The sequence below is a fragment of the Eubalaena glacialis genome, chromosome 16, assembly GCF_028564815.1.
Source record: "Eubalaena glacialis isolate mEubGla1 chromosome 16, mEubGla1.1.hap2.+ XY, whole genome shotgun sequence".
Lineage (NCBI taxonomy): Eukaryota > Metazoa > Chordata > Mammalia > Artiodactyla > Balaenidae > Eubalaena > Eubalaena glacialis.
Window position 1 is genome coordinate 2,275,178 of NC_083731.1, and position 23,830 is coordinate 2,299,007.

At 51.3% G+C, this 23,830-nt stretch overlaps 2 protein-coding genes across 5 annotated transcripts in view; one reads left to right on the forward strand and one right to left on the reverse strand.

Annotated features, from left to right (window-relative positions):
- Positions 1-793: 793 nt before the first annotated feature.
- ING1 (inhibitor of growth family member 1) lies at positions 794-6,359 on the reverse strand. 2 transcript variants are annotated; one of them, XM_061170656.1, is made up of 2 exons: positions 6,041-6,359; positions 794-1,742 (listed from the first exon to the last, which is right to left on the reverse strand). In XM_061170656.1, exons 1-2 carry the CDS (start codon positions 6,174-6,176, stop codon positions 1,042-1,044), a joined length of 837 nt encoding a protein of 278 aa, XP_061026639.1. In that variant the 5' UTR covers positions 6,177-6,359; the 3' UTR covers positions 794-1,041. The 2 variants fall into 2 exon arrangements, with proteins under 2 accessions (XP_061026639.1, XP_061026640.1); XM_061170657.1 differs by lacking the exon at positions 6,041-6,359 and adding an exon at positions 4,415-4,674.
- A 1,225-nt stretch (positions 6,360-7,584) lies between these two features.
- Positions 7,585-23,830, forward strand: part of CARS2 (cysteinyl-tRNA synthetase 2, mitochondrial) — a 38,819-nt gene continuing 22,573 nt past the window's right edge. The window contains exons 1-4 of one of the 3 annotated variants that reach the window (XM_061171044.1): positions 7,585-8,030; positions 11,602-11,652; positions 15,014-15,131; positions 23,676-23,747. In XM_061171044.1, the coding sequence (XP_061027027.1) occupies positions 15,078-15,131; positions 23,676-23,747 (126 nt within the window). In that variant the 5' untranslated portion in view covers positions 7,585-8,030; positions 11,602-11,652; positions 15,014-15,077. Of the gene's footprint in view, positions 8,031-10,967; positions 11,263-11,601; positions 11,653-15,013; positions 15,132-23,675; positions 23,748-23,830 lie in introns of those variants that run through there. The other 2 variants (XM_061171042.1, XM_061171043.1) reach the window with 2 other exon arrangements.

Consider the following 23,830-nt stretch of genomic DNA (forward strand, 5'->3'; position numbering starts at 1 on the left):
TATTTGGTCTGTGGGCAGTAATTTCCCCACCCCTGGTCTAAACATATACTCTGTTTTAACACTTATTTTTTGCTGGCAATTAGATAACTTCTACTTCATTATTAAGTGAGAACAATAATACAAAATTTGCTTAAGGCTTTGTCTAAGCTGCTGGTGTACACATTTTTAAGACAAAAATTTAACACTTACTTATGTCAAGATTAAATATACTGGTAGATGAACAAACTGGCCAAGTTGCATTTATTTCTTGATGTCAAGTCTGTACGGCCCTCATGCACACAACGGCATCTGGCTGCACTTCTGACTATAATTCAGCGAGTGCAAGTTCACTTGAAAATGCACATTTGTACACCTTATGTAAGTTAAAGACAGCTACACTAGTATTTGTTGATAGCAAAAGCGTGATCTGAAGCTCCAGGACTGGACCACTCCTGTTTGGTTTAATAAAAAAATGTACCCAATCATTAAAAATGGCCATTTGGGGAAGGGGCCAGTATATAAAACGTTTGTCAGGTAAAATGTAACCATTTAGCTTTTTTAAAAAATGATTTTCAAACTTTAAACCTTTCTATTGAATTGTTACATGGATATACACTATTATAGCAAGAAACAAATTTGCTATGGGTTATATTTTCAGCAACTTGGCTAACTTTTTAAAAATCTGTTCGTGAAGTAATAACATTTTTTAAAAAATAAAATAGTAGCTAAGTGAAATTTCTTCTTTCCACATTTAATGTGTTCGGTTGCTTCCAAGTCATCCCCGACTCCCAACAACAACAACAGAAACCAGAGACCCACTCGAGTGTTTAATTCAAACCTATATTTGCAGTTTCTAAAATGCTTATCCACAGACCACTCTCTCATTACACATGTGCACCAAGGGAAAAGCAAAGAGAACCCCGAGAGGAAGAGCTACGAGAGGAAGAGCTCCTCTTCCAACAGTCTTTAGAAGGCTACACGTGCAGTCCCCGCGCCCGTCCAGGTGGCGATGCAATAAATACACGGCTCGTCCTGCTCGCCTCGGGCCAGCCAGGCCCGCCACTACCTGTTGTAGGCCCGCTCCTTTTTGGACTTCTCCAAGGCCTTGTCCATGGTCTTCTCGTTCTCCCCTCGACATTTGGGGCAGTACCACTTGCCCTTGGGTTTATGGTTCAGCCCCACGCAGGAGAAGTGGAACCACTCGATGGGGCACTCGTCATTGTCACAGCCGATCATCTCTCCATAGGAGACCTGATTGCACAGACAGTACGTGGGCTCGTTCGGGTCAATGGGAAGGTCCGCAGGGGATGCCTCCCTCTCGGCTTTGGCCTTGGAGCGTTTCTTCTTCTTGGAGGCCTTCGCCTTCTTCTCCTTAGGCGTTCCGGAGGTGATGTCATCATGGTCGTGATTATTAGCTGCGTTTTCCCGATTCTCGTTGTTGCGCTGTCGCCGGGACCGCTTGCTGTTAGGCTTTTCTGCCTGCGCGACTGTCTCAGTTTTTGACTTATCCTGGCCAGCTTTGCTGTGGCCAGTGGTGTCACTGACCTCTTGATGTGCCTCAAAGAGTTCCACGTGACTGTCCACCTGCCTGGCCCGGTTCTCCACCAGCTCCACCATCTGACTCACAATCTGGATCTTCTCGTCGCCCAGCTCCTGGCTCCGAATCAGCGCCCTCTGAATGCAGGGCAGCACCCTTCTCCTCTGGGCGCCGTCCGTCTCCCGCTTGAACTTCTCGTAATATTCATCCAGCTCCTGCAGGATTTCTGCAAAGGAAACAATAAGCGTTACACCCTCGCCGTAAACCCTACCGAGGCTTTCGGTTCTCTGATCTACAAAAAAAGTAATTGTTAAGAGACAAAAAGGATCAATGCAAGGCTTCCTAGTATGAAAACTTGTAACCTGTAGGCCTCTCTGGCAGGCTTTTTTTTTTTTCCCCCCTGGTGAAAAAATCTCTAGAACTAAATACAAACATCAACACAGTTCCTATTTATCAAAGTGCCCCTCAAAGCTCCCCAAGGGACTCTGTATGCATTCAGAGACTGGGTAACGAAAACTCCTTGGACAGGCACCTATGGGGAAAGTTCAAGTTTAGGTGGAGTGCTGAGGTCCAAACCTTTATTTTCTATAAAATTAATGATTATGTCCTACATTTCCATTGTTTCTATTCAAATATTTTTGTAATAATTTAAAGGCTGTTATTTTAGCTATTTTAATGCACTGACATCTAGAATACCGGATTAAATTAGAGAACGTACATAAATACTACATAGTGACCCAGGGCCTCAGTTTATTGGTCACATCATTCCATCCCAGCACGTACAGGAATATCTCTGTATTACCGTGTGTTACTGAAAACAAGAATGGTTTGTCACAATAAGCCAGGCGACCCAGCCTTGCTTTAAAACAAACGTTGCAGATTTTACATTTCCATTTACTGCTTAAAACAATCACATCTGTATCTATAAAAGTCAACAGATTTTAAAACATTATCAAAAACAAACAAAAACCCCTCAGTACTAAATGTAAATCTTCTTGGACAGGTTAGAAGACAGTGTATGTGATTTTAAAATGTAATTTGGCAAATGTAATTCGGCAATTTCTCAAGAAATAAAAGCTGTTAGATAATCTGATTGAAATAAGGAAAGTAAATATTCTTCCCAAGAATCTACTTAAATACACAGATAGAAATTCGCAGAGTTATTTTCCCTAAACAGTAACCATGAAATTAAATAGCATCAGATTTTTCTGCTGAAAACCTTTCGTAGTCTCTTAAAATAAGGCAATTCAACTCTCCAACTCGGAAGCCGCGGGGAGGATACGGGTGGGGCGAGTATAAAATGTGACATAACCCCTTCCAGATCTTACATCCAATTAGTTATAAGGCATAAACCTCACACTAGAGTAAACATATGAACTTAGGCGAATACTACTTAAGCACATATTATTTTCCAGGCTACATCCTTCAACTGAAGATAGCGCTGAAGACATTTCCTAGAGGAACAATGCAGACTGTCTGCCACCAGAAAGGAGGAATGCCATAGTCTCACGGGCTCTTGGAGTAATTATTCCCGAAAATAAACAGCTCTATTCAACTTATCCAAGTTCTATTTCACAGGTGCTAAAATATGAGTTTCTGCCATTTATTTTTTAAGTGGATTACACATTACAAAACTATATCAGTTGGTTTAATTAGTAACCAAATTTCTAAAGACAATGTTATCATTTCATAGAAAAGAGAACAATTCCATCATATTGCTAATTTAATAGCATACAGCTTCTTCTACATCACAAGCAAGCTTACTGCCACGTGAAGCCCCGCTGTGGGAAAGAAACAAACACCCTATTACAAAATTACCAAGAAATAATTCTTTTGCCTACACAACGGCATACATTTCTTCGATGCCCCAAGCGAAGTACTCTTATCAACAAAGCCACTGAAGTACAAACATCTGTAAACAGGAACCCCTGTGCTAACTGGGGCGGCATCCTGTCAGCACACCTGGCTTCTTCAGCTTCATCAGCTCCAACCGCTGCTGACCCTTTTTTCTAAAAATGCTCCAAACCGACACTATAGGAAAGCAATGGTACCATGGAAAGAATCTAAGGATTAAGCGAGACTGCAGCCAAATTTAAACTGATCTGTCCAATTACTAGAAATGTTTTTTTTGTTTTACACAGGGATTGCACTGAAGTTCTTTATGAAGTCTTCTTCCTTGGTGCGTGGGCATTTAAAAAATAACACTTTAAAAATAGCTGAAAAATATTTTAAATTCAAAATAACCTCAAATATCATTGGTAAACTAATTATGATCCATCCTTATGAATTAATGTCCAGTTGATGTTTACTATGGAAACACTGTTAACCAAAGTTTGACTTGCAACCTAGGAGTTCTTTTAAAAATATAGCCTTAATTTTTAGATTAGACTGTGCTGCGTATCTCAACACTTAAGTACTAAGTCCCAACCAAATGAGTTACGACTATTACCATGACGGATGTTAAGGCTCTGCAGCTCACTCAGGGCACTGGCTTCCACGTGAGCCGGGTAGGGTGCGGGTGGGACTGATTTTCTCCGAAGGAGCCAAGTACGCACTGAGCGTGTATTAACTCGACGGAAGATACTCCGGCTCTGAAGCGGTAAAACAGGCTGCCAGACAGTAAGGAAAGCTGTAAGAAAGCAACCTCAACGGTATACTGACGTGGACGCTCGAAAATTTTCAGGATGAACTTTTTGGTCTCCTTGAGATTTCCTAAAAATGCTAAGGAACAGTGCCGGTGACGACGAATTCCTCGAAGACTGGGAAACCCGTTAACTCTCCGCTTTAGTCATTCCACCACCCGAGCCGCCTCCGAGCTCAGCGCACACGGGACCCCCTCGGGGGCCGCCCGGCTCTCCCTGTCCTGGGTCACCGACTCACCAGGCCCGGGTCACTCACGCTTCCCCCGCTCCACGCGGCCGCACCCGCGGGTCCTCGGGGCCCGGGCGGGAGGACCGACTGCGCCCTCGGCAGCCCCGGCAGCAAGGATTGCCGGCCTCACCCTGTAACCCGGGCGCCGCCATTGCTCCGCGACTGAAGTGACCAGGCTCACGTCCATGGGGGCGGGGCCAAGCCGGTCCCCGCCAATGGGGAGGTGACCAGCCGGCGGCACGCCCCGCCCCTGGAACCACTGCCTATGGGGATCGCCGGGCCGGAGGGCGGAGGCCAGGCGGGGCACCAATCACAACGCAGGACCAGAGAACACAGCCCGCCCTAGCTACACCAATGGCCAATGCGACGGCGGAGGCCGAGCGACCCGAAGACATTCAAATCAACTCGACCTCCTCCCTCCTCCCCGCCCCTCTACCAAAGAGAAAAAAGAAAGCAGCGGAAACAGAGACCCGTCCCAGTCACTGCGCAAGGCCCGCCCTCATCCGGCCCAGCAACCAATGGTTCAGCAGCGGACTGATAAGGACATTCCATGGGAGATGCCACGGCCAATTACAGGAGGCCGAGGCGGAACATTCGCAATATGCTAATAAGCCTCCTATAAAAGTCGCTGCGAAGCCGAGCCTCCAGTAGAGCGCGCAGGGGCGCCTTCCCCTCAGGGGTTTTTAGTGCGGTGTGGGGCGCTTTCTGGCTTTCCACCTCCCCCCACTCTTCCGTTTGCCTGCTGCGCAGTCCTGTAAACATGGGTAAACTCCGAGTGACTATCCACGTTCCAAATACAGACCCCAATGCCGTGCCTGACCAGGCAGGAAAGTTTCCCCAACAGCCAGCAATTCCCAGCGGACCCGAACCCTCCGTCTCTCTCCGGCAGTCTGGGCAGCCGGGGCTGCACAGAACGACCCACAGGTCCTCTCCCCTGCCATGTTCCTCTCCAAGCCGATAATACTTGCCTGCGCCCCCCGAGCACAGCACAGATGGGCGACTTCTTCGCCCCATCCTCCCTTCCCTGCCCTCCCCTTCCCCACTGCACACACGGAATAAAGCCCTGGCCCTCCGCAAACTACACCCGGCCGCGTCGCCCCTCGCAAGTCGGCCCTCACTCGGTGTCCAGGGCCGGGGGCTGGGCGGGGGCGACTGGGACTACACCACGCGGAGTACGGACCCCGGACTTTATGTAACACTCAGATTCAGGACTGGGTGAAGGTGGTTCCGGGGATAGCGAGCAGGGCCGGGGGACCCCTCGTCCGCAGCGCCCTCCCAGCAGCCCTGCGCGCAGCCCCGTCCCTGCGCCCCTCAGCCTAGCGACCGCGGCACATCCCTCCCTCGGCGCCGTAGCCTGCGCCCCCTGCGCCCCCTCCCCCGCAGCACCCCGCCTCGTCACTTCACTACAAAGAGCGCTTTGCTCGCGCAGCCTGGCGTTGAGACCTCTCGTTCCTCCTTCCTCCTCCGTGTCCGGGCTTCGCGCACAAGGACCTTGGCAAATCAAAGACGCTCCAGACCTTTTGTTTCTGCCGGCAAGGGCCCCGCCGCGGGCTCGCGGCTCTCCAGGAGGGGAGCAGGACGGCCCGCGGCCCCGCGGCGCGCCGCGACCGGCGGGGATGGAGCAGCCGCCCCCGCCCATCCATCCCGCCGTACCTTGGTATTTCGCGTCGATCTCCCGCATCAGAGAGACGTTTCTCTGCAGATCGAAAGGCAGAGACTCGATGGAGTCCAGGTAGTCCTCCACATAGTTCACCAGGTGGATCTGCTCCCCGTTGGCAGGGCTCAACATGGTTCACCGAGGTCCCCGGCGACTCCGCGCGGCTTTCCGCTTCCTCCGGCCCCCGCCCCCTCGGAGCCCAGCGCTGCAAAATGCAAGGCTCCCGCCCGCCGGCGCCCCCCCTCCGGCCGGCCCCGCGCCGCTACATCTGCGAGCCGCGCTGCCTGGGCCCGGGGACCGGCGCCTGGCGGGCCGGACCGGCGCTCGGCGGCCTCAGGCGCGGGGCGGGCGCAGGCGGGCGTGCGGGCGCGCACCCCGGCGCAGGGGCCGGGGCCGGGGCCGAGCGAGCGCGGGAAGGGGCGCGCGCCGCCCGCCGCGCCGCACTTGTCCAACGTGGAAAACCCAAATACCAGTTTCAAACACTTGGGAAACATTCGGCCCCCAGCACCGCGCATGCGCCGCGGCCCCTCCGCCCCCCCTCCCCCGTGGGCCCCGCCCCCACCGCATTCATGCCCCTCACCAGCCCCGCCGCCCGGGGGTGTGGGTTTGTCTGTCACTTTTGCCCGGGCGGGGGTCGCGGGGGCAAGGGGCGGCGGGCGAGGCGCAAACTTTACTAGGAGTTTCGCACGTGTAGGCGGAGCGCGTCGGGCGGCACTGCACGCCCACAGGGGGACGCGGGGCAGCAGGTAGCCCCGCCCAAGACCTGGCCGGAACCGACCCGGCAGTGGCACCATGGCGAGCCCAGATCGCCACCTCCCTCCCCGTGCTCAACCCCTCGCTCTCTGAAGCCCGCCTTGCAGCGGGAAATAAGTACGGCTCGGAACAGACTGGCAACCTCGACAGCCAATCGAGTTGCCGCTCTCACCTCAGTAGTCCAATCAGGACGAAGAGAAGGCGGGGTGAGCACGGATACCTCCTCCTGGGCTCTTACTACTAGAAACCCGCGTCCTCCAGGGGGCGGAGGGACAGGGCTGGCCGAGCAGGCCGGAAGCGACGGCGCATGCGCACTGGTGCGGCCCAGGCAGCAGCCTGCCCGCGCGGGAGACCTACCATTCGGCAGTCGGACCACCACTCCCAGCAGCCTCGGCGGCTCGCGCGCTTGCGCGGTCTTCACCGCCCTCCCTTTGTGTCGCCGGCCGGAGCCCAGTGTTGAGCGGCTTGGAGACAAAGCGGCTCGAGACGGGAGCGGTTCCCCACGCCGGGCCCCCGCAGAGGGCGGGCCACCCCGACTCTTTCCCGCCTGTGTCCTGGAATCCGTTCTTTAAGTCCGCGCCCCCATTTCGAAAGACCACCCAAAGCGGGGCGGTGCAGGCTTCCACTTGCCGGGGTCCTGGGGGGGTCTCTCCCTGTGCTGTCTCGGCCCCTCCCCCCCCATGGCTCCTCTCCCCGCCCTAAACTCCTTGATTGAGACTTTCGGAAGAGCCCCGTTGCCTAGACGACGTGCCCCGCTCAGGCCCGCCCTTTCCGGCCGAGGCCCCGCCCATGGGCGTGGCCACGTTCTGGCTTTTGGCCTTTGGGCCCAGGGCTGCGCCACGGCTGGTATTCCTGGCTTGGCGCGCTAGGCCGCTTCGGCTGTGCTCTGCTGTTTGGCCGTCTCCTCTTCCGAGGGGCGGGTGTCCTGTCGCGGTCTCTAACCCTGTCAGGTAGCTCGGCTGCAGCCTCCGGACGTCCCTACCAGCTCCGCGCCTGGGCGGCGCCGCGCCCTTCGGCTCGTGGATGGGGCGTTTCGGCCTCGCTCCCGGGTGCCCTGCTGCCCCGCGGACGCTCCACTTGGTCGGGGAGCGATGCTCTGAGGTTCGGCACGTTCTGGTTGGAGCTCCGAGTCTCCGGAGAAGCAGTGTTGTGACAACCACGACCGCCGGGAAGTTTTAAGTTACTCTTTGTAACCCAGTAGCATTGCAGACCAATCCAGTGTTTATAAAATAGGTAATTATCTGCAGCGGTGCTCATTCCAGCGATCTGCGGGGCGCAAACGAGACTAAATGGAGCTGTTTGTCTTTCGAAATGAGTTGTTCACATTGGATCGTTGATGCGGTGATAAATGACGAATAATACTTACACTTTCAAGTAAACGGGTTTGATCTTTACTCTCAGCCCCCTTAACCCACCCTCATATCAGGAGAACGTTCACTTCGATAGTCAGGAAAATGGTTGTTATTTTACTTAGCGATTCGCATTTTTCCAGTTTTGGCCCAGTTTAAAGCAAATGATAAGTTTCATTTACTGGCCACTAGCCTGCACAAAAGACTTTAATACTATGACGTTATGTGGAAACGGAGACATTATATGGGATAGAGAGTAAACGTTGAATAAGAAAAAAACATATAAGTAATTTTAAAGTACAGTTGCAAGAAAGAGATAGGTTCTTTTAATCCTTGCATTCATCGGCTCTAAAATGAGTAGTGTTTATCTTGATTTAAGAATAAAGGTGAGAAATAATTTACCCCTTCCAATGATAAGCAAGCTGGAGTTTTTTTGTTTGTTTTTTAATCACGATGTTATCCCAATAATGATTCTTCATGTTTTCATGGACTTCACAGACACGTGAAACAAAAAAAACTTATTCATTCAACAAGAAATATTTAATGAGCACCTAGCATGTGCTAGCTGCTGTTCTATGCACTAGGGATGCAGTGGTAAAAAATGTCTATAAGACATTTAATTTACCCCTTGGGCTAAAAAGTCAGAAAATATTTGATTAGCTTTACAAAGTTCTTAACGTGTATGCCAATGACTTTACCGTTTTTTGGACAAGGTTAGAAGACCAATAGCTAAGGCATAACTGACCACGCATTTTAGATATGCCACTAAAGAAAAGTGTTTAATTTTGAGGATAGATTGAAGCATTTTGGTTGTTTAAAGTTTGTTCTTTGGAGTGTGTTTCAAAAATAGTTATTAAATTTTTTTTCTAAGGTTATATTTCTAGTTTAACTGGAGATGCTGAAACCTATGGGAGTAAAAGAGATGAACATACAATTCTTTAGAGGTGCTTAAAATATAAATCCTAACACATTCATCTCAAACTTGAATTGCCCTAAACAATATGTGCTATCTTATCTACTCTACTTTCGATTTACAAATTTTGCTTTGAAAGAAAATGTAATGCTGAGAACTACATTTTTTTTGCTGTTGTCATGAAGGACTAAGAAATGGCATTCGTGATATTTTGGAATCATTAATATACTTTGTTCTGACCTAGACTGGGAGGAGTCACCTCAACTCTCTCTCTCTCACTCTTCTGGTGTATGTGCTAATATATCTTCCCAGTCACTTTTACTTTAATATTGAACCTGCAAGAGGAGTCATGCTTTTAAGCATCATTAAATAATGGGTATGTTTATCACTGTTTGAAGATTCCCAGAAGACTTAAGGTAGCATTGCTGCCTGCCAAGGGCTGAGCACCTTACGGGACCAATTTTCAGAGGACAGAAGATACCATTGTTAGTTTAAAAATCATGATGTCCTATGGCCAATTAAAACATGCCAGCTATCCAGATTCATGTGCGGGGTTTGGTGTTGTCTTACTAAATCTGTTTTCAAAACTTCTAGCTTTTTCCTTGCATTCCGCATATTCTCACAGATTGCAGTCAAGCCTTTTGTTCATTTTCTTATTTTACTGGCATATCTAATATCTGGGTCAGAGCTTTCTCTATCAGATGTTTTACTGCTCAAATGTTCTCCCACCTGCACAACAGGTGGATTTCATCAGAGATTGATTCTGCAATCATTTTCTGAATTTGTTGGTGGGTACCGTGAGAGAGTTCAGAAGAACTTGCAATCTAAAGTACTCAGAGATCGGGTAATGCACCAGCAGAACTGTATTTGGGGAGTGTGTGCTTAGCACTGATGTGGAGGTCTCCTAATTCTGAACGACAGATTCTAACATTTTAGCGTCATGCCTTAGAACACAATTCACGTTAGACTACCGTTTAGCTGCAGAGCTGGACTCCAGGGATCTTGGGGAAAGTTTAAGTGCTCTAGGAAGATAATTGTTTGTCTCTAGTTAAGCACTTGCTTTTCTATAGAACGACCAAAACAAGCCCAAGAAAGAACTGGGGAACTTATGTGCTGTTTTGAGGACTGCAAAAGCAAAGGGGATTTTTTTTTCTTTTTTCCTTTCCTTTCTTTTTCTCTTTCTTTCTCTTTTTCTTTCCTTCTTTCTTTCCTTTTCTTTCTTTCTTCCTTCCTTTCTCTTTCATTCGTTCATCCTTTCTTTCGTTCTTTCTCTTTCTGTTTTTGACACGGTTTTGGAAGATACCAGTAGGGACACGTTTGTCGAGATAATTTGAAAGTAACTTCAAGAGAATCCACCTTTAGAAAGTCCCGTTGAAACCGCAATTCAGAATGTTTTTGTTCTCAAGAGACGAGATGACATAACTTTTAATCTTAAAATGAATCCCAGGCAGACATTTCCTACTACGCGTACTTGATGAATGGGTGGTGCCCCAGCTTCGCTCTTTCTTGCGGAGACAGAGGGTGTGCGCTGGGGTGCAGACGTGCTCTGTGTGCTGCGCTGGGGTGCAGACGTGCTCTGTGTGCTGCGCTGGGGTGCAGATGTGCTTCGCCAGCAGACGAGGAGCCGGCAGCTGGTGCCCGCCCCGTGAACCGGACCGGGCCGCGCCTAGGCCCGTCCCCAGGCCCGGGTTGCACCGGCTCTGCTCTGCCCCGCGCTGAGGAGAAGGGCGGAGCGCCTCGGCCCGCGCGCGGCCCGGGGCTGGAACACCACCCCAGCCTGCCGCTCCCCTCCCCCACCCTGAGGCACTGCCCCTCCCCCTGCGCCGCAGCGGGCTCCGGACAGCCCGAGGGAGGCGGGGCGGCCTCTTCCCGACCTCCTCTTCCGGGGTAGGCGGGGCGTGACCGGGCCCCTTCCGTGTGGGCGGGGCCTCGTGGCCCCTCCCGGAGTGGGTGTGGCTGGCGAGTATCTGCGCGCGGCTCGCGGAGCGGCCATGCTGCGGACGCGCGGGGTCCCCGTGGGCCCCTCGCTCCTCCGGGCCGTGCTGGGCCTGGGGCCGGGGCAGCGGCCGGGGCGGGCGGCGTCGGGGGCGCGCGGGCAGGGCTGGCTGCAGCCTGCGGGCTACGACACGGGCGTCAAGGTGTACAACAGCCTCACCGGGAGGAAAGACCCCTTGATCGTGAGCGGCGCGGACACCGCCTCCTGGTAGCCCCCGGGGATTTGGGGGGGGGCGGGGTGCTGCGGGAGGTGGGGCGGGAAGGGCTGTGGACCCAGCGTTTTCGGAGGCGGGGCCTCTGCCTGGAAAGCGGGATTGGGTTCTCAGGTGGAAGCATTTAATAAGTGATAAAAGCATGTTTAAAGTCATAGTGATTCACAGGTTTGGCTGTGCATTTAGCGATTCAAGTGTAATACAGCCCCGGCTATGCATTGCCCCAAAGTGGTTACTTTTCAAAAAAGGCATGATTATATGATGATCATAACTGAGAGTGGGGTGCCGTTTCTTGCAAATATGTTTCACATGGTGGATTTTAACTCTGTTCCTAGGTATAGCTGTGGACCAACTGTCTACGATCATGCACACCTGGGTCATGCTTGGTGAGTGTCCTGAGGTTGAATTTTCACACTTTAAGGGACCATTTATTTTGGAAAGAAAAAGCCTTTGCATGTTTTTGCCATCCCTCAAGTGGCAACTTGAGAATGCTGAATAATTACTGTATTGCAGGCATCATGGGAAGCATACATGTCACAGTCTCGCTTGGTCCCATTTCACAGGTGAGGAAGGTCAGGGAGGCAGTGAGGAGCAGTGAAGAAGGACCTGTTTTGGAATCAGATGCTTCTTGTTGGGTAGTGAGATGAAGCCTTTCCAAGGGCCCTTGAATCAGCTGGTCAGGAGTTATTTCTGGCCCCCACTGCTTATTTACTTCCCAGCTTTGGACAGGCCACTTTATTACTTTGGGTTTTTAAAAATATTTATTTATTTATTTATTATTCATTTATTTATTTATTTTGGCTGCGCTGGGTCTTAGTTGCGGCACGTGGGATCTTTTTTAGCTGCAACATGCGGACTTCTTCGTTGCGGCATGCATGTGGGATCTAGTTCCCGGAACAGGGATCGAACCCGGGCCCCCTGCATTGGGAGTGCAGAGTCTTACCCACTGGACCACCAGGGAAGTCCCCCGCTTTATTACTTTGAGTCCTGGTTTCTTCATCTTTGAGGTGGGGATAGTAGTATCCATCTTTTTGAATCTTCACAGTTTTATGAAAACGCCCATAAAGTGCTTCTTAACCCAGTCTCTGAGGTGGGAAGTGTGGTGAAGGCTCACCAGTTCTTGAGGATAGGTAACACGTTAGGAAGTGTGAGAGCTGGGGTGGACCCTGGGGCATCTGACCCCCATGTGCTCCCTGTCTCCACCTGGTAATGTGCTGCCTTCTGCGTTTGTTGAAATTGCTGCTTTTCCTGATATTTTCTCTTGTGCATCTTTTAAACTTGTTATTGTTCAGATCTAGATTAAAAGTCACCTTTATTCAGTACGTATTTCAAAAATTTATATATCACCCAGCAAGATCTGAACTTTTTTGTGTGTGTTATAACAAAGTAAATAGTCTAGGAGTCATTTTTTCCTTCACTTTGGGCCAACTTAACTGTTAATTATAAAAAGCATATTTTGATCTCTTTATTGAAGTATTAAAGATGTTGGGGGAAATATTGAAAACAGTAGAGGTTATTGTATCTCCCACCCTGGAAAACCTCTCCACAAAAGCAAAAGAGAAAGAAAACAATTTTACTATCGAATAAGACTTAAACCAGAATGGGACGCACAGGCAGCTCGCTGAAAGGATTGCAGAGACAGAAGGGACTTGCAGTCTTGTGTGAGCTGAGTGAGCCCAGCTCTCTGGTTCAGGCAGGTCTGTAGTGTGGATTCGGGCACAGGTTACACCCCTCCCATTGGGTGGTGAACATTCTTGGTAACTTCATTTCAAAGTGAAGGCTCCCAGGTCCTTGAAACTTTCCTGAGTTATGAGACTGACAGAGGCTTGTTTAGCCATTAGAAGCATTTAGGTACATTTTAAAAGGGCTGAGGAAGAAATTCTGAAAGAAAGGGGGAGTAGGGCAGAGCCTCTCCCTTATTTTCAACTAGCAGAATCAGGCCTTTCAGTTGTGATTTGTATCTGTCCTTACAAATACGGGAGAGAGTACAGATCTTCAGTGTACGGCCAAGACAACGTTCATGGCTCTTAGATTGAGAAACAGAACGTCATCAGCACCCCAGAAGCCTCCTGTCCGACTCCCTTGCCCAGGCCCCCCCTTGAGGATAACCACTCTGGGCATCTCGGTGGCGCTTCATCAGGGAGAGTCCTCAATCTGGGGTGTCCCTGCGAGGTAGAACCCTAAGTGCTACGAGATTTCTGAAGAGGTTGTAGTCCTGGGGGCAGGGATGGTCAGGGATGGTCAGGCATGGTCCACTGCTTTTCAGTAAAGTTTGAAATCCCAAAGCCCAGGACCGTGTCCTTCCGCGGGTCTGTCCCTCCTCACTCTCCAGGTTCGTGTCTCCACACTCCCCTCCCTGCTCGCCCCGCCAGCCTCTGTGTTAAAGAGACAGACACTTACCAGACACAGCTCTGGCTACCTGCTGTTGTAAACGCTGCGCAAACCCCAGCCAGTGATATCCTCTGACCACACCAGGTGGTGGTGCTCTCACCCCCAGAGTGTAAATGGGGACAGGTCCCCTGGCTGGGAAGTGCTGAGCTGAGGGGGAGGCGGGTGTCTGCCGAGTCCAGGTTCCCCGCTAGGGGTGCGGCCTCAGCCAGGGGAGCTGGTCCTGCACCTGGGCTTTCAGGGTACCCACGGTGCTTGTGGAGGCCCCGGGGAGCAGCCACACGCAGGTATCAGGGACCCGCAGCCCCCGAGCTCCTCTGGGCTGCGCATGTGATTTGACTCTTTTTTCACTGTGTTTCAGGTTCCTGTTAGCTTTTTCTCTTAAATCTCATTTCTTGTAGCGTTTTCCTGACTTGACAAAGAGGGGTACGCTGATGATAATTATAGTAAGAATTAGTTGGAATTCCTGCTGCACAGGCACCAAGATGATGTACAGCAACCCTATGACATAGTGGAATTTTTGCCCAGTTCATAAATAAGCAGTCTGAGGCTTCAAAAGGATATTTAACCTTTTAGCTTCTTGAGAAGGAGTTTTGGAGATACTTGTCCCTGGAATTTGGCCTCAGCTCTGTTTGGGGCAGGTGGGTGTTGGGAGTTCAAGGGATACAATAATGAGGCTCATTTTCGAGGGAAAATGATTTTATGAGCTCAAATTTAGGCCGTGTCGATAACAGAGATGAGCATGAGATTAGCTGACCCTGAGTTTTAAGGTTGTTTTTATGGGAAACTAGTTTCTTGAGATTTTAAATGGATCTTAGATTTTAAACCCTTTTGCTTTCACAAGTCTGAATTACCCCCGTGCAGCCTGTCCATAAGCTGGTGTTTCCATATTCCACAATTGTGTGCACATTTCTTAGGAATGATCTTATCCAGCTTTGATGGGATTGTCCCTGTCTTGATTTGTCATTATTTGCTTCTGTCTCTTGTCACCGTGAAACATTAGTTATTCTAGAACACGAACAAGGATGGTAAAAGCTTTCAGTATCTTGACCACCTCCTGAGCTTGCATCACAAGTGAATTTTTATGCGATTGAATAGATGGAAACTCGACGTCTGTAAAGTTAAAAATGCTAATGTGGTGCCCTGAAATTGAAGCAGTACCTTTGTCAGTTTCTCATGCAGACCCACATGGGCCAGTCAGTAAAAGGCTTTTCCTTTTCCCAGCTGTCCTTGGAACTGTCCTTGATGTCACACACTCACAGTTAACGTGCGGCACCACGTTAAATGTACCGCACGCTTTTGAAGATCACAGTGACGACTTTCGGTTTTAAAGATGCCCTAACATTTTTTTTCTTTCAGCTCCTATGTTAGATTTGATATAATTCGAAGGATCCTGACCAGGGTTTTTGGGTGCAACGTCATCATGGTGATGGGAATTACAGACGTGGATGATAAAATAATCAAAAGAGCCAATGAGGTAAGTGTGGATTATATTGACGAGTGCTTTGATTGATTAGTATTCTAACCCCTATTTGACACTTCTTATTTGCACTTCACAAGACTTTTCAGGCCTTACTGTCCACACGTGGCCCCGCGAGGATACCCTGACAGGTTATCTTCCTGAATCGTCTCATTCCATGGAGGCTTCCGGGCCTGAATGCAGGCCCTTCCCTGCCCCCTCAGCCTCCAGGGTAAATACCTCACTCCCTGTTTACAGAGGAAAGTCAAAAGGCCATTTTGGGGCTAGGGAAATTTAGCTTATATGAGGTTTAATTTTCTCATTTGTTAAGTGAACAGGGTGCTTCTCTTATATCTCATTCAGCATTTAGAGGAAATCTTGGGGGGAAATTCTAACATAGGGATTAAATAAAGTAGTTATATTTTTATTTTTTATTTTTAAAAATTTTATTTATTTTTTTGGCCGTGCCACGTGGCTTGTGGGATCTTAGTTCCCCGACCAGGGATTGAGCCTGGGCCCTCGGTGGTGAGAACACAGAGTCCTAACCACTGGACCGCCAGGGAAGTCCCTGTAGTTCTATTTTTATTTATTATTTATTTATTTATTTTGGCTGCACTGGGTCTCAGTTGCGGCATGCAGACTCTTAGTTGCGGCATGCATGCGGGATCTAGTTCCCTGACTAGGGATCGAACCTGGGCCCCCTGCATTGGGGCATGGAGTCCTAACCATGGGACTGCCAGGGAATTCCCTATAGTTTTATATATGTATATATATATATATTTTTTTTAATAAATTTATTTTTTATTTTATTTATTTTTGGCTGCGTTGGGTCTTCGTTGCTGCACGCGGGCTTTCTTTAGTTGCGGCGAGCGGGGGCTACTCTTCGTTGCAGTGCGTGGGTTTCCCATCGCGGTGGCTTCTCTTGTTAAGGAGCACGGGCTCTAGACGCACAGGCTTCAGTAGTTGTGGCTCGCAGGCTCAGTAGTTGTGGCGCACGGGCTTAGTTGCTCCAGGGCATGTGGGATCTTCCTGGACCAGGGCTTGAACCTGTGTCCGCTGCATTGGCAGGCGGACTCTTAACCACTGCGCCACCAGGGAAACCCCCTATAGTTATATTTTTAAAAGTCTACTTTCAAAGGTTCACCTCTTCTGCTTTTTATGATTAGCAACTCTCTGTAACAATTATATATAAGTATATCTATAACAGTTATCTCTAAAGATCTATACAAAATTGTTAAATTATCTAATTTACAGAAAAACCTACATTGAGTGCCTTACATCCTGTAATTTTAAAAATGTATGAATATATATATATATATATATATAGTGTTTTTTTTAGAAAACCAGTTTATACTTTATACTGTTTCATAACCTGTTTTTTCCACTTATTGCATTTTGAGTGTTTTTTCATGTTAAGTATTCTTAAACATTTTTAAATAGTCTTACAACCTTCCGTCACACAGACATTGTACTTACTACCATCCTTATTTTTGGACTCTTGCATTCCTCCCATATTCTGTTATTTTCTCTCAGATTTATTTCCTAGAAACCCCATCTTCCTATTTCCTACCAATTTGCCTTTTTAATAACTAGACAGCATTCCGCCGTTGGGGGCTACTCAGAGATTCCTCTGGACCTCCCCATCTTTGACTGTTTTTATTGTTTCTAGGTGTTAAAAATAGTGCTGCAGTGAATTTCTTTTTCTCCCCCTCTGTTGTCTGCTTAAATATTTTTCCCAAGGTGGAATTACTAGGTCAAATGATGAGCAGTTTATTTGATACGATTTGTCACCCTTCTTGGAGTTGGATCGTTTCAGAGAGAGGTTACCAGCAGTGCCGAAAACGGGTTCCAACTTTAAACGTATTTCCTCACGTCCTCAGCACAGCGGGGTTTCCCATTTCTATTTAGTCTGGATAGTTCAGTCAGTGTGTCGTATTCCCTTACAGTGGACTCGACTTCCGTTTCCAGGACTGTCCCTGAACTTCATTGACCATCCGGGTCCAGGCTCAGGCCTGGGACAGAGGCTTTGTGTGGACAGAGGTGAGACAGACAGTTCCTGGCCTCCGGACCTTGTGTCCGGCGAGGCAGACGGACCCTCAGACGGATGCTCTCTGCGCGACTTAGTTTATTTTGTAAGCCCAGATTGGGGGTGGGGTGCAAAGAGGATCACTGCGCCTTTCTGGAATTCGGAAATGACTTACTGGAGGAGGTTCGCCCACGCGGGATGTTAAGCGTTAGGAAGGGATTGGCCCGTGAAGAGCGAGACATTCTGGGTGGAGGGGAGAGCGTGGAGAGAGCAGAGCATGTCCTGCGTGGAAGCCAATCCTGCAGTATCCCTGGCACGTGGGGTGGGCGGTGCCGGCTGGCGAAGCTGGAGAGGGAGGGGCGTCCTGGCCTGGACGATGCCCTGGGAGTTGGGCTTTGTTCCGTAGACCGTGGGACCTTCCAGCACGGGACCAGCTCGGTGCAGTGGGGACAGCCCGCTCTGGGGCGGGGGGATGCGACCAGAGACAAGGGCCTCAGAGAGGGCTCGGTGGGCGCCCTGCACTGGGGGAGGGTGAGCGCTTCGTGAGTGGAGAGAGAGGGAGTTTGAGGTATCGGAGGAAACCCAAACCAATCTGAAGCTCAGCTCAGGGCTGTGTTGAAATAAAAATATGCATGTGGTCTTTGTCGTGGTTCCTGGTCCACAGCTGGAGTGATAGTGTCTTCTGTGAGCTAATGGGATGACCAGTGGCTGGGGCCTCTAGATGGCGTCGGGATGGGGGCTGGTGCCAGAAAGACCAGCCATGAGTTGAGCTGGAACTTTCACTCCCACCTGCATCCCTCCACCCCTGCCTACCTCCTGGGAGGGGAGAGGGGCTGGAGGTTGAGCTGATCACCGATGGCCAGGGATTTAATCAACCTTCCCAAGGATGAAGCCTCCATAAAACCCCCAGATGACGGGGCTCTGGAGCTTCCAGGTTGCTGGACATGGAGGTGCTGGGAGGTGGTGCCCGCCTGGCGCCCCGAGGGCATGCACATGCCCCCCCCCCCCCAACCTCGTCCCGCGTGTCTTGTCCACGGGGCTGCTGCTGAGTTGTGTCCTTCATATAAACTGGTAATGGGAAGTGGAGTGCTCTCCTGAGCTCTGTGACTTGTTTCATCAAACCCCCAAATTTCTAGTCGGTGGGCAAAAGTGCTGGTGGCCTGGGGACCCCACTGCTGCAGGTGTCTGAAGTGGGGCAGTCCTGTGGGACTGAGCCCTTAACTTGCGGGCTCTGTGCTGACCCCGGGAGCTGGTGTCAGAATAGGATTGACGGGGCTTCCCTGGTGGCGCGGTGGTTAAGAATCTGCCTGCCAATGCAGGGGACACGGGTTCGAGCCCTGGTCCAGGAAGATCCCACATGCCGCGGAGCAACTGAGCCCACCCGCCACAACTACTGAGCCCGCGAGCCACAAGTACTGAAGCCCACACTCCTAGAGCCTGTGCTCTGCAACAAGAGAAGCCACCGCAGTGAGAAGCCCGCGCGCCGCAACGAAGAGTAGCCCCCGCTCGCCGCAACTAGAGAAAGCCTGCGCACAGCAAAAAAGACCCAATGCAGCCAAAAATAAATAACAATAAAATAAATAAGTTAAATTTATTTTTTAAAAAACAAAACGAATAGGATTGACTTCCAGCTGGAGTCAGAGGGTCGGAGAAGTGGTTGGCATTGGAAAAGACACACCACGTTTGGTACCAGAAAGGAGCCACTGCAGGGCTGGAGGTGAAGATCAGGCGGTGCCAGCGCTGGCGGTTCATCATCCCATCCCTGGTTCTCTCTGACGGTTTAGTTCGAGCCCTGGCCTGATTCTGTCTCTGCCTGGTCTCCAAATCCCCCGCCTGTGTCTGGTGTCCCTGCGGTCACGTGTCCACCCTGGTCCACCACCGGAGCCTAGAGGCGCGGTCATGAGATGCCGACGTGGGAGCTGCCGCTTCGTGGGGACCTGTGAGGGAGGGGGAGCTGGGGGAACAGAGGGAGACGGGGGCGGAAAGGGAGCGGGCGGCTTGGGGCCGCAGGGGCGGGGCCGCAGCCCCCGACTGCCAGGGGCCGTGCGCTGCTGTCGCTGTCCCTCTGTCTTCCCGCTGGAGCCGTTTGCCCAGGGCCGTCTGACTTCGGTCTGTGCTCAGTCACTTGCTGGGGTGGCAGCCCTGGGGTCCTAGAGTGGAGTTTTTGAGCGAACACGATGCAGGAAGGAGTGTCCTATCGTCCACGGTGAGGACAGGCCAAGGGGAAGGCGGGGGGCAGGCGTGCGATGTCCCTCTGGAATCTGCTGGGATCCGGGTGGGAGCCGAACAGGGTCCGGGACGCTTGGTGGGAAGGTCGGTCCCGCGACGCAGAGCAGGGTGGACGCCGGGGCCCCGCCTCGCTGGCCGGGGGTAGGACGGAAAGGACAGAAGCCTGTGACCTGGCGTGGCAGCTGGGTGAGCGGCCTGCAGGAAGCCCGCGGCAGGGCGGCGTCTGGAAATGCAGGCTGCTGGAGAAGGAAGGCGCCCAGGCCGGCGTTCCACCTGTGCTCACGCCCGGCCGGGACGTGAGGCCGCGCAGGCGTGTCCCCGCACTGGGCGCTTTGGGGTTGGCTGTGAGGCCTCAGAGTCGGAGGTGGAGCTGTCCAGCCGCGGCGGGGGCTAGGCGGGTGGGCGCCGGAGGGGAAAGATGGGGTGTGCAGGGGTGTGGGCCAGCAGCCGCGGGGTGAAGGCCGGGAGCCTGGGGAGGGAGGGGCTGGGCATCCGCAGGCGCAGGAGGAGTGGGGCTTCAGAGGGGTCCCGCGGTAGGCGTCACTTGCTACTTTATAAAGAACTTGCAAAGAATTTGCGTTACTTAGAACGTGAGAGTCGGTAGGATTGGTTAAAGATCCTAAGCGTAGAGAGTGTTTTAATTTTTGACACCTGAGCGTTTCAGTACTTATTACACAGCAGGATGCCAACCTGGCATCCAAGGGTCTCTTCTGTCCTCAAAATAGAGTCTTACTTCAAGGTGATAAACCATTCATCTGAAACACAGAGTTACGAAGATACCTATTTGTTTCTTAGGATGCAGCAGAGAGGCTGTTCTTTTTACTGAGGGCGAACGTTGTTGACGACGGCCATACCTTCATGCCATCTGCTCCAGCACTGGCTCTTAAAATATTTTAAATTATAATATTTCACTTTTCTGAATCACTTCCTTGACTTTAATTTTTGGCACAGTTTTATAGTTCGTCAGGGATAAAAACCGCAGGAGGATTTCTGGGGTAAGGATGAAAAGAAACGAGGTATATTCGCATGGTCGCATTTTGTGTTAAGAAAAACGATGATAAATGTCTCAGCGATTCAAGCCGAGTTACTCTCTCTGTGCTTCGGAACGCTGGCCCGCGTGCCCTTCCCTCCGGGAAGAAGGCTGGACGCGCAGCTGAGGGCGAGGGCTGGACCGGCGGGGTCCCCTGCCAGGGAGAGCTCAGCTGAGGTGATCCGGCGGGGGTCTGAAATAACAGGGGCCAGGACCCCGTGTCAGCAGCGCCTCCTGTAGGTTGTTCTGTGGAGAGAGCAGCGCGAGCCCCTCGTGGGGTGGGCCCAGCTGCCTAGAACTGAAATGTTACTTTTGGAATATGATTCCCTCTCCCCCAAGCCAGCAACAGCTCGTGCCCACTTCCGGTTCACTGTCACTGGGAGCGCTCGCAGCCGTCCTTACCCCGCGTGGAGCAGGACGTGCCTGTTTGCGCAGAGGTGCCCCCCACGCACCGTGTGTCCATATTATCGGAGCTGGACGCGCTGATCCTAGAGTTCCCACGGAAGAGCAGAAAGCAAGAGTAGCCAGGACAAGGGAGGGGGTAGCCCTACCAGATGTTAAAACAGTTAAAAACCTATAGAAAGTTGTTGTTGTTTTTAATATATTCTTTCCCCTTTTTTAGCACAGCTTTACTGAGGTGGAACAGACCCGGGGGAAGCTGCACGTAATGCACACAGCGTGTTCAGCCCGATAAACCCTCCACGCCTGTGACCATCACCGGTGTCGAGATGGTGACCGTCACCACCCTTCCCCCCAGAAACCCCACCCTCCAGTCTCCCTGCGCCCCACCCCGAAGCACCCCCGTCCGCTTTCCGCGTCTCTGGAGGCTGTAGAGATTAAACACTGATTTACAGTTACACGAAGAGACAGACGATGGAACACACTAGAAAGTCCAGAAATAGACACAGTAAATCATGGAAATTTATTTTATGATAAAGATGGCATTTCAGATCATTGGGGAACAGATGAATTACTCAGTAAAAAGTGTTGACAGTTGGGTAACCATCTGGGGAAAAAAATAAACCAAGTTGGATATATGCCTCACAACCAAATCTGAAGCAGATCGGATTTCACATAAGAGAAGTGGAACCACAAATTACTGGAATAAACCTTGGGGCACTTTTTATAGCCTCTTGTTGGGGAAGGCTTTCCTAAGTTTGTTTCCAAACCCAGAAAAGATGGAGAAATGTAAAAGATTGCTAAATATAACAATGAAATTTTCTGCCTGCCATAAGATAGCCATAAGGTTGAAAGACTGTGAAAAAAATTGAAATTCCTACTGGGGATAAAAGGTTGGTTTCTTTTCTTTAAAAAATACTCCCTACATATCAATAGGAAAAGACCTAAAAGACCTACAACTCTGTAGAAAAAAGGTTAGTTTCAGATGGTTTAGTGCAGATGGTCCCTAAACACGTGAGATGTTCAAGCTCCCTCAAAATACGAGAAATGCAGCTTAAAGATGCAACGAGAACATGCTATTTAGTATCACGTCGACGAGGTCCAGCCGTTCGCCAGCACTGTGCCGAGCCTGGCGGGTCAGGTTCCAGCTCCTCCGGAGGCGCTGCCAGCAGCCTGGCAAGGGTGTGTGTGTGTCCTCGACCAGGGCGTCACGTGCGGGTCTGTAGCTCAGGCTCCGCACTCGCGTGGGTGTCACGGCCGGAGACGGCGAGAGCGCGGACCGGGTGGTGCGAGGTTCACGCCCGGCTGGGAGACGGACGCGGACGCAGGCCTGCGTGGGAAGGTGGCGCGTGGCGCTCGGCGCACCGCCTGCCCGGGTCCCGGCTACCGTGTGGCGTCAGCCGAGGAGACCAGGCGCAGGCGCGTGTGGGGCTCTGGAGAGGCGGTACGAGCACGCAGCGGACCACGCTTGTGCTCCTGGGACGATTCTGACGGTGTTCGCCTTGTGGGAGGGCGGCCGGGCTTGGGCACATTTACGTTGCTTGTGTTCTCCAAGAGAGAATTAGCGTGCAGGAGACTGAAATCAGGTAAATACTGATCAGATAGATGCTGATCTTTGGTCCCACGTGGTGTTTTATTTGAAACTTCTGAAACGGCACCGAGTTTTTAGGCGTTATTGTTCGGTTGGCCTTTTGTCCTCCGGATAGATGTACGGTAGCAGATTTCTTGTCTAGGAGGTCTGCTCTGCCACAAGGCCACGCTCAGGAGAAGGCCCAGTGGGTCTGGGTGCCCTGTCTGCGCGGGAGCGATATGAACAAGGCTCTTCTGTCCGCAGAGCTGGCTCACCCGCGTGCACGGGAATCCCCGGAGCCATCTAAGGGGCGACTCGGTGGGACTCTCCACCTTGCAAAGAAAGCTGAGGCCGAGAGGTTTGTTGTCTTGCCCCAGACCACGCAGCGAAAAAGACACTTTGTTCACCAGGTTTATTTCTTCAGTAAACGCTCCCTGGCCTCGGTTTCCAGGACGATTCCTTTTTCGGGCCCTGGGCTGGGACGAAGGTGGCCTCAGGGTGACGGGGCTCGGGGTGGCCTTCCACTTGAGGAGGTTTCGTTGTCCTCCGGGGCGGGAGTGTCTTCACCCTGACGCTGTTTCACGGGGTGGGGTGAGGGGAGCAGGGCAGGGGTGCCTAGCGCGGAGCAGACGCAGGTGCCGGCGGAGTTGAGAGCTCGCGGTCGTGGACCCGCGTAGGGTTTCAGGACATCAGGGTCGTGCTCTGTGCTGGGAGTGTTTTTCTGCTGAAAAGTAAGAAGTGCCCTAGGGAGGACTGTTGTGTGTACCGCCCCCCCCCCCCGAATCCAGAGCCCCTGCGTTCAGAATTCAGCGTACTTCTCTGGGGGTTCTGCTTGCCCCCCGACGTCCAGCCCTGGCCCCTTCAGATGGAACACCCGTCACGGTCCCCACTGACGGGGGCTGCATCGCTTTCACATGTTTCTGAGACATTTCCTCACACAAGCACTTGTGACTTGTTTTCTCTTGCCCCCTGAGAGATAAGGGATACAAGTCGGGAACTCAAGTGGTTGTGTGTCGGATGGGGTGACCTGGCTTGCCCTGGTCCTAGAAGAGCAGAGGCTACTTTGTAGGTCTTTGGGTTTTGTTTTGAATTATATAACGGAAATCATGACACTGTTTATTCCTTTTTCTCTCTGACCAGAAAGCAAGTCAGTAAAGCTTTTTGACCAGCTAAGGGACTAGGACGATTAAATGCCCCTTCGTGGGCAGGACCGCGTGGAGGCCGCGCTCTGCGGCCCGTCAGGGGTGGCCGTGCCTCTCGGGTTCCGCCATGAGCCCCCCAGACTCGCATGCTCTCCTCATCTTACAGATGAACGTGTCGCCCGCTTCCCTGGCCAATCTTTATGAAGAAGACTTCAAACAAGACATGGCAGCCTTGAAGGTAGGTGGGTGATGAGCAGCTTGGACGGCGGAGTCAGTGGGGCTGACCCCCTCCGCGTGGAGCTGGGGAAACCGCGTCTCTCC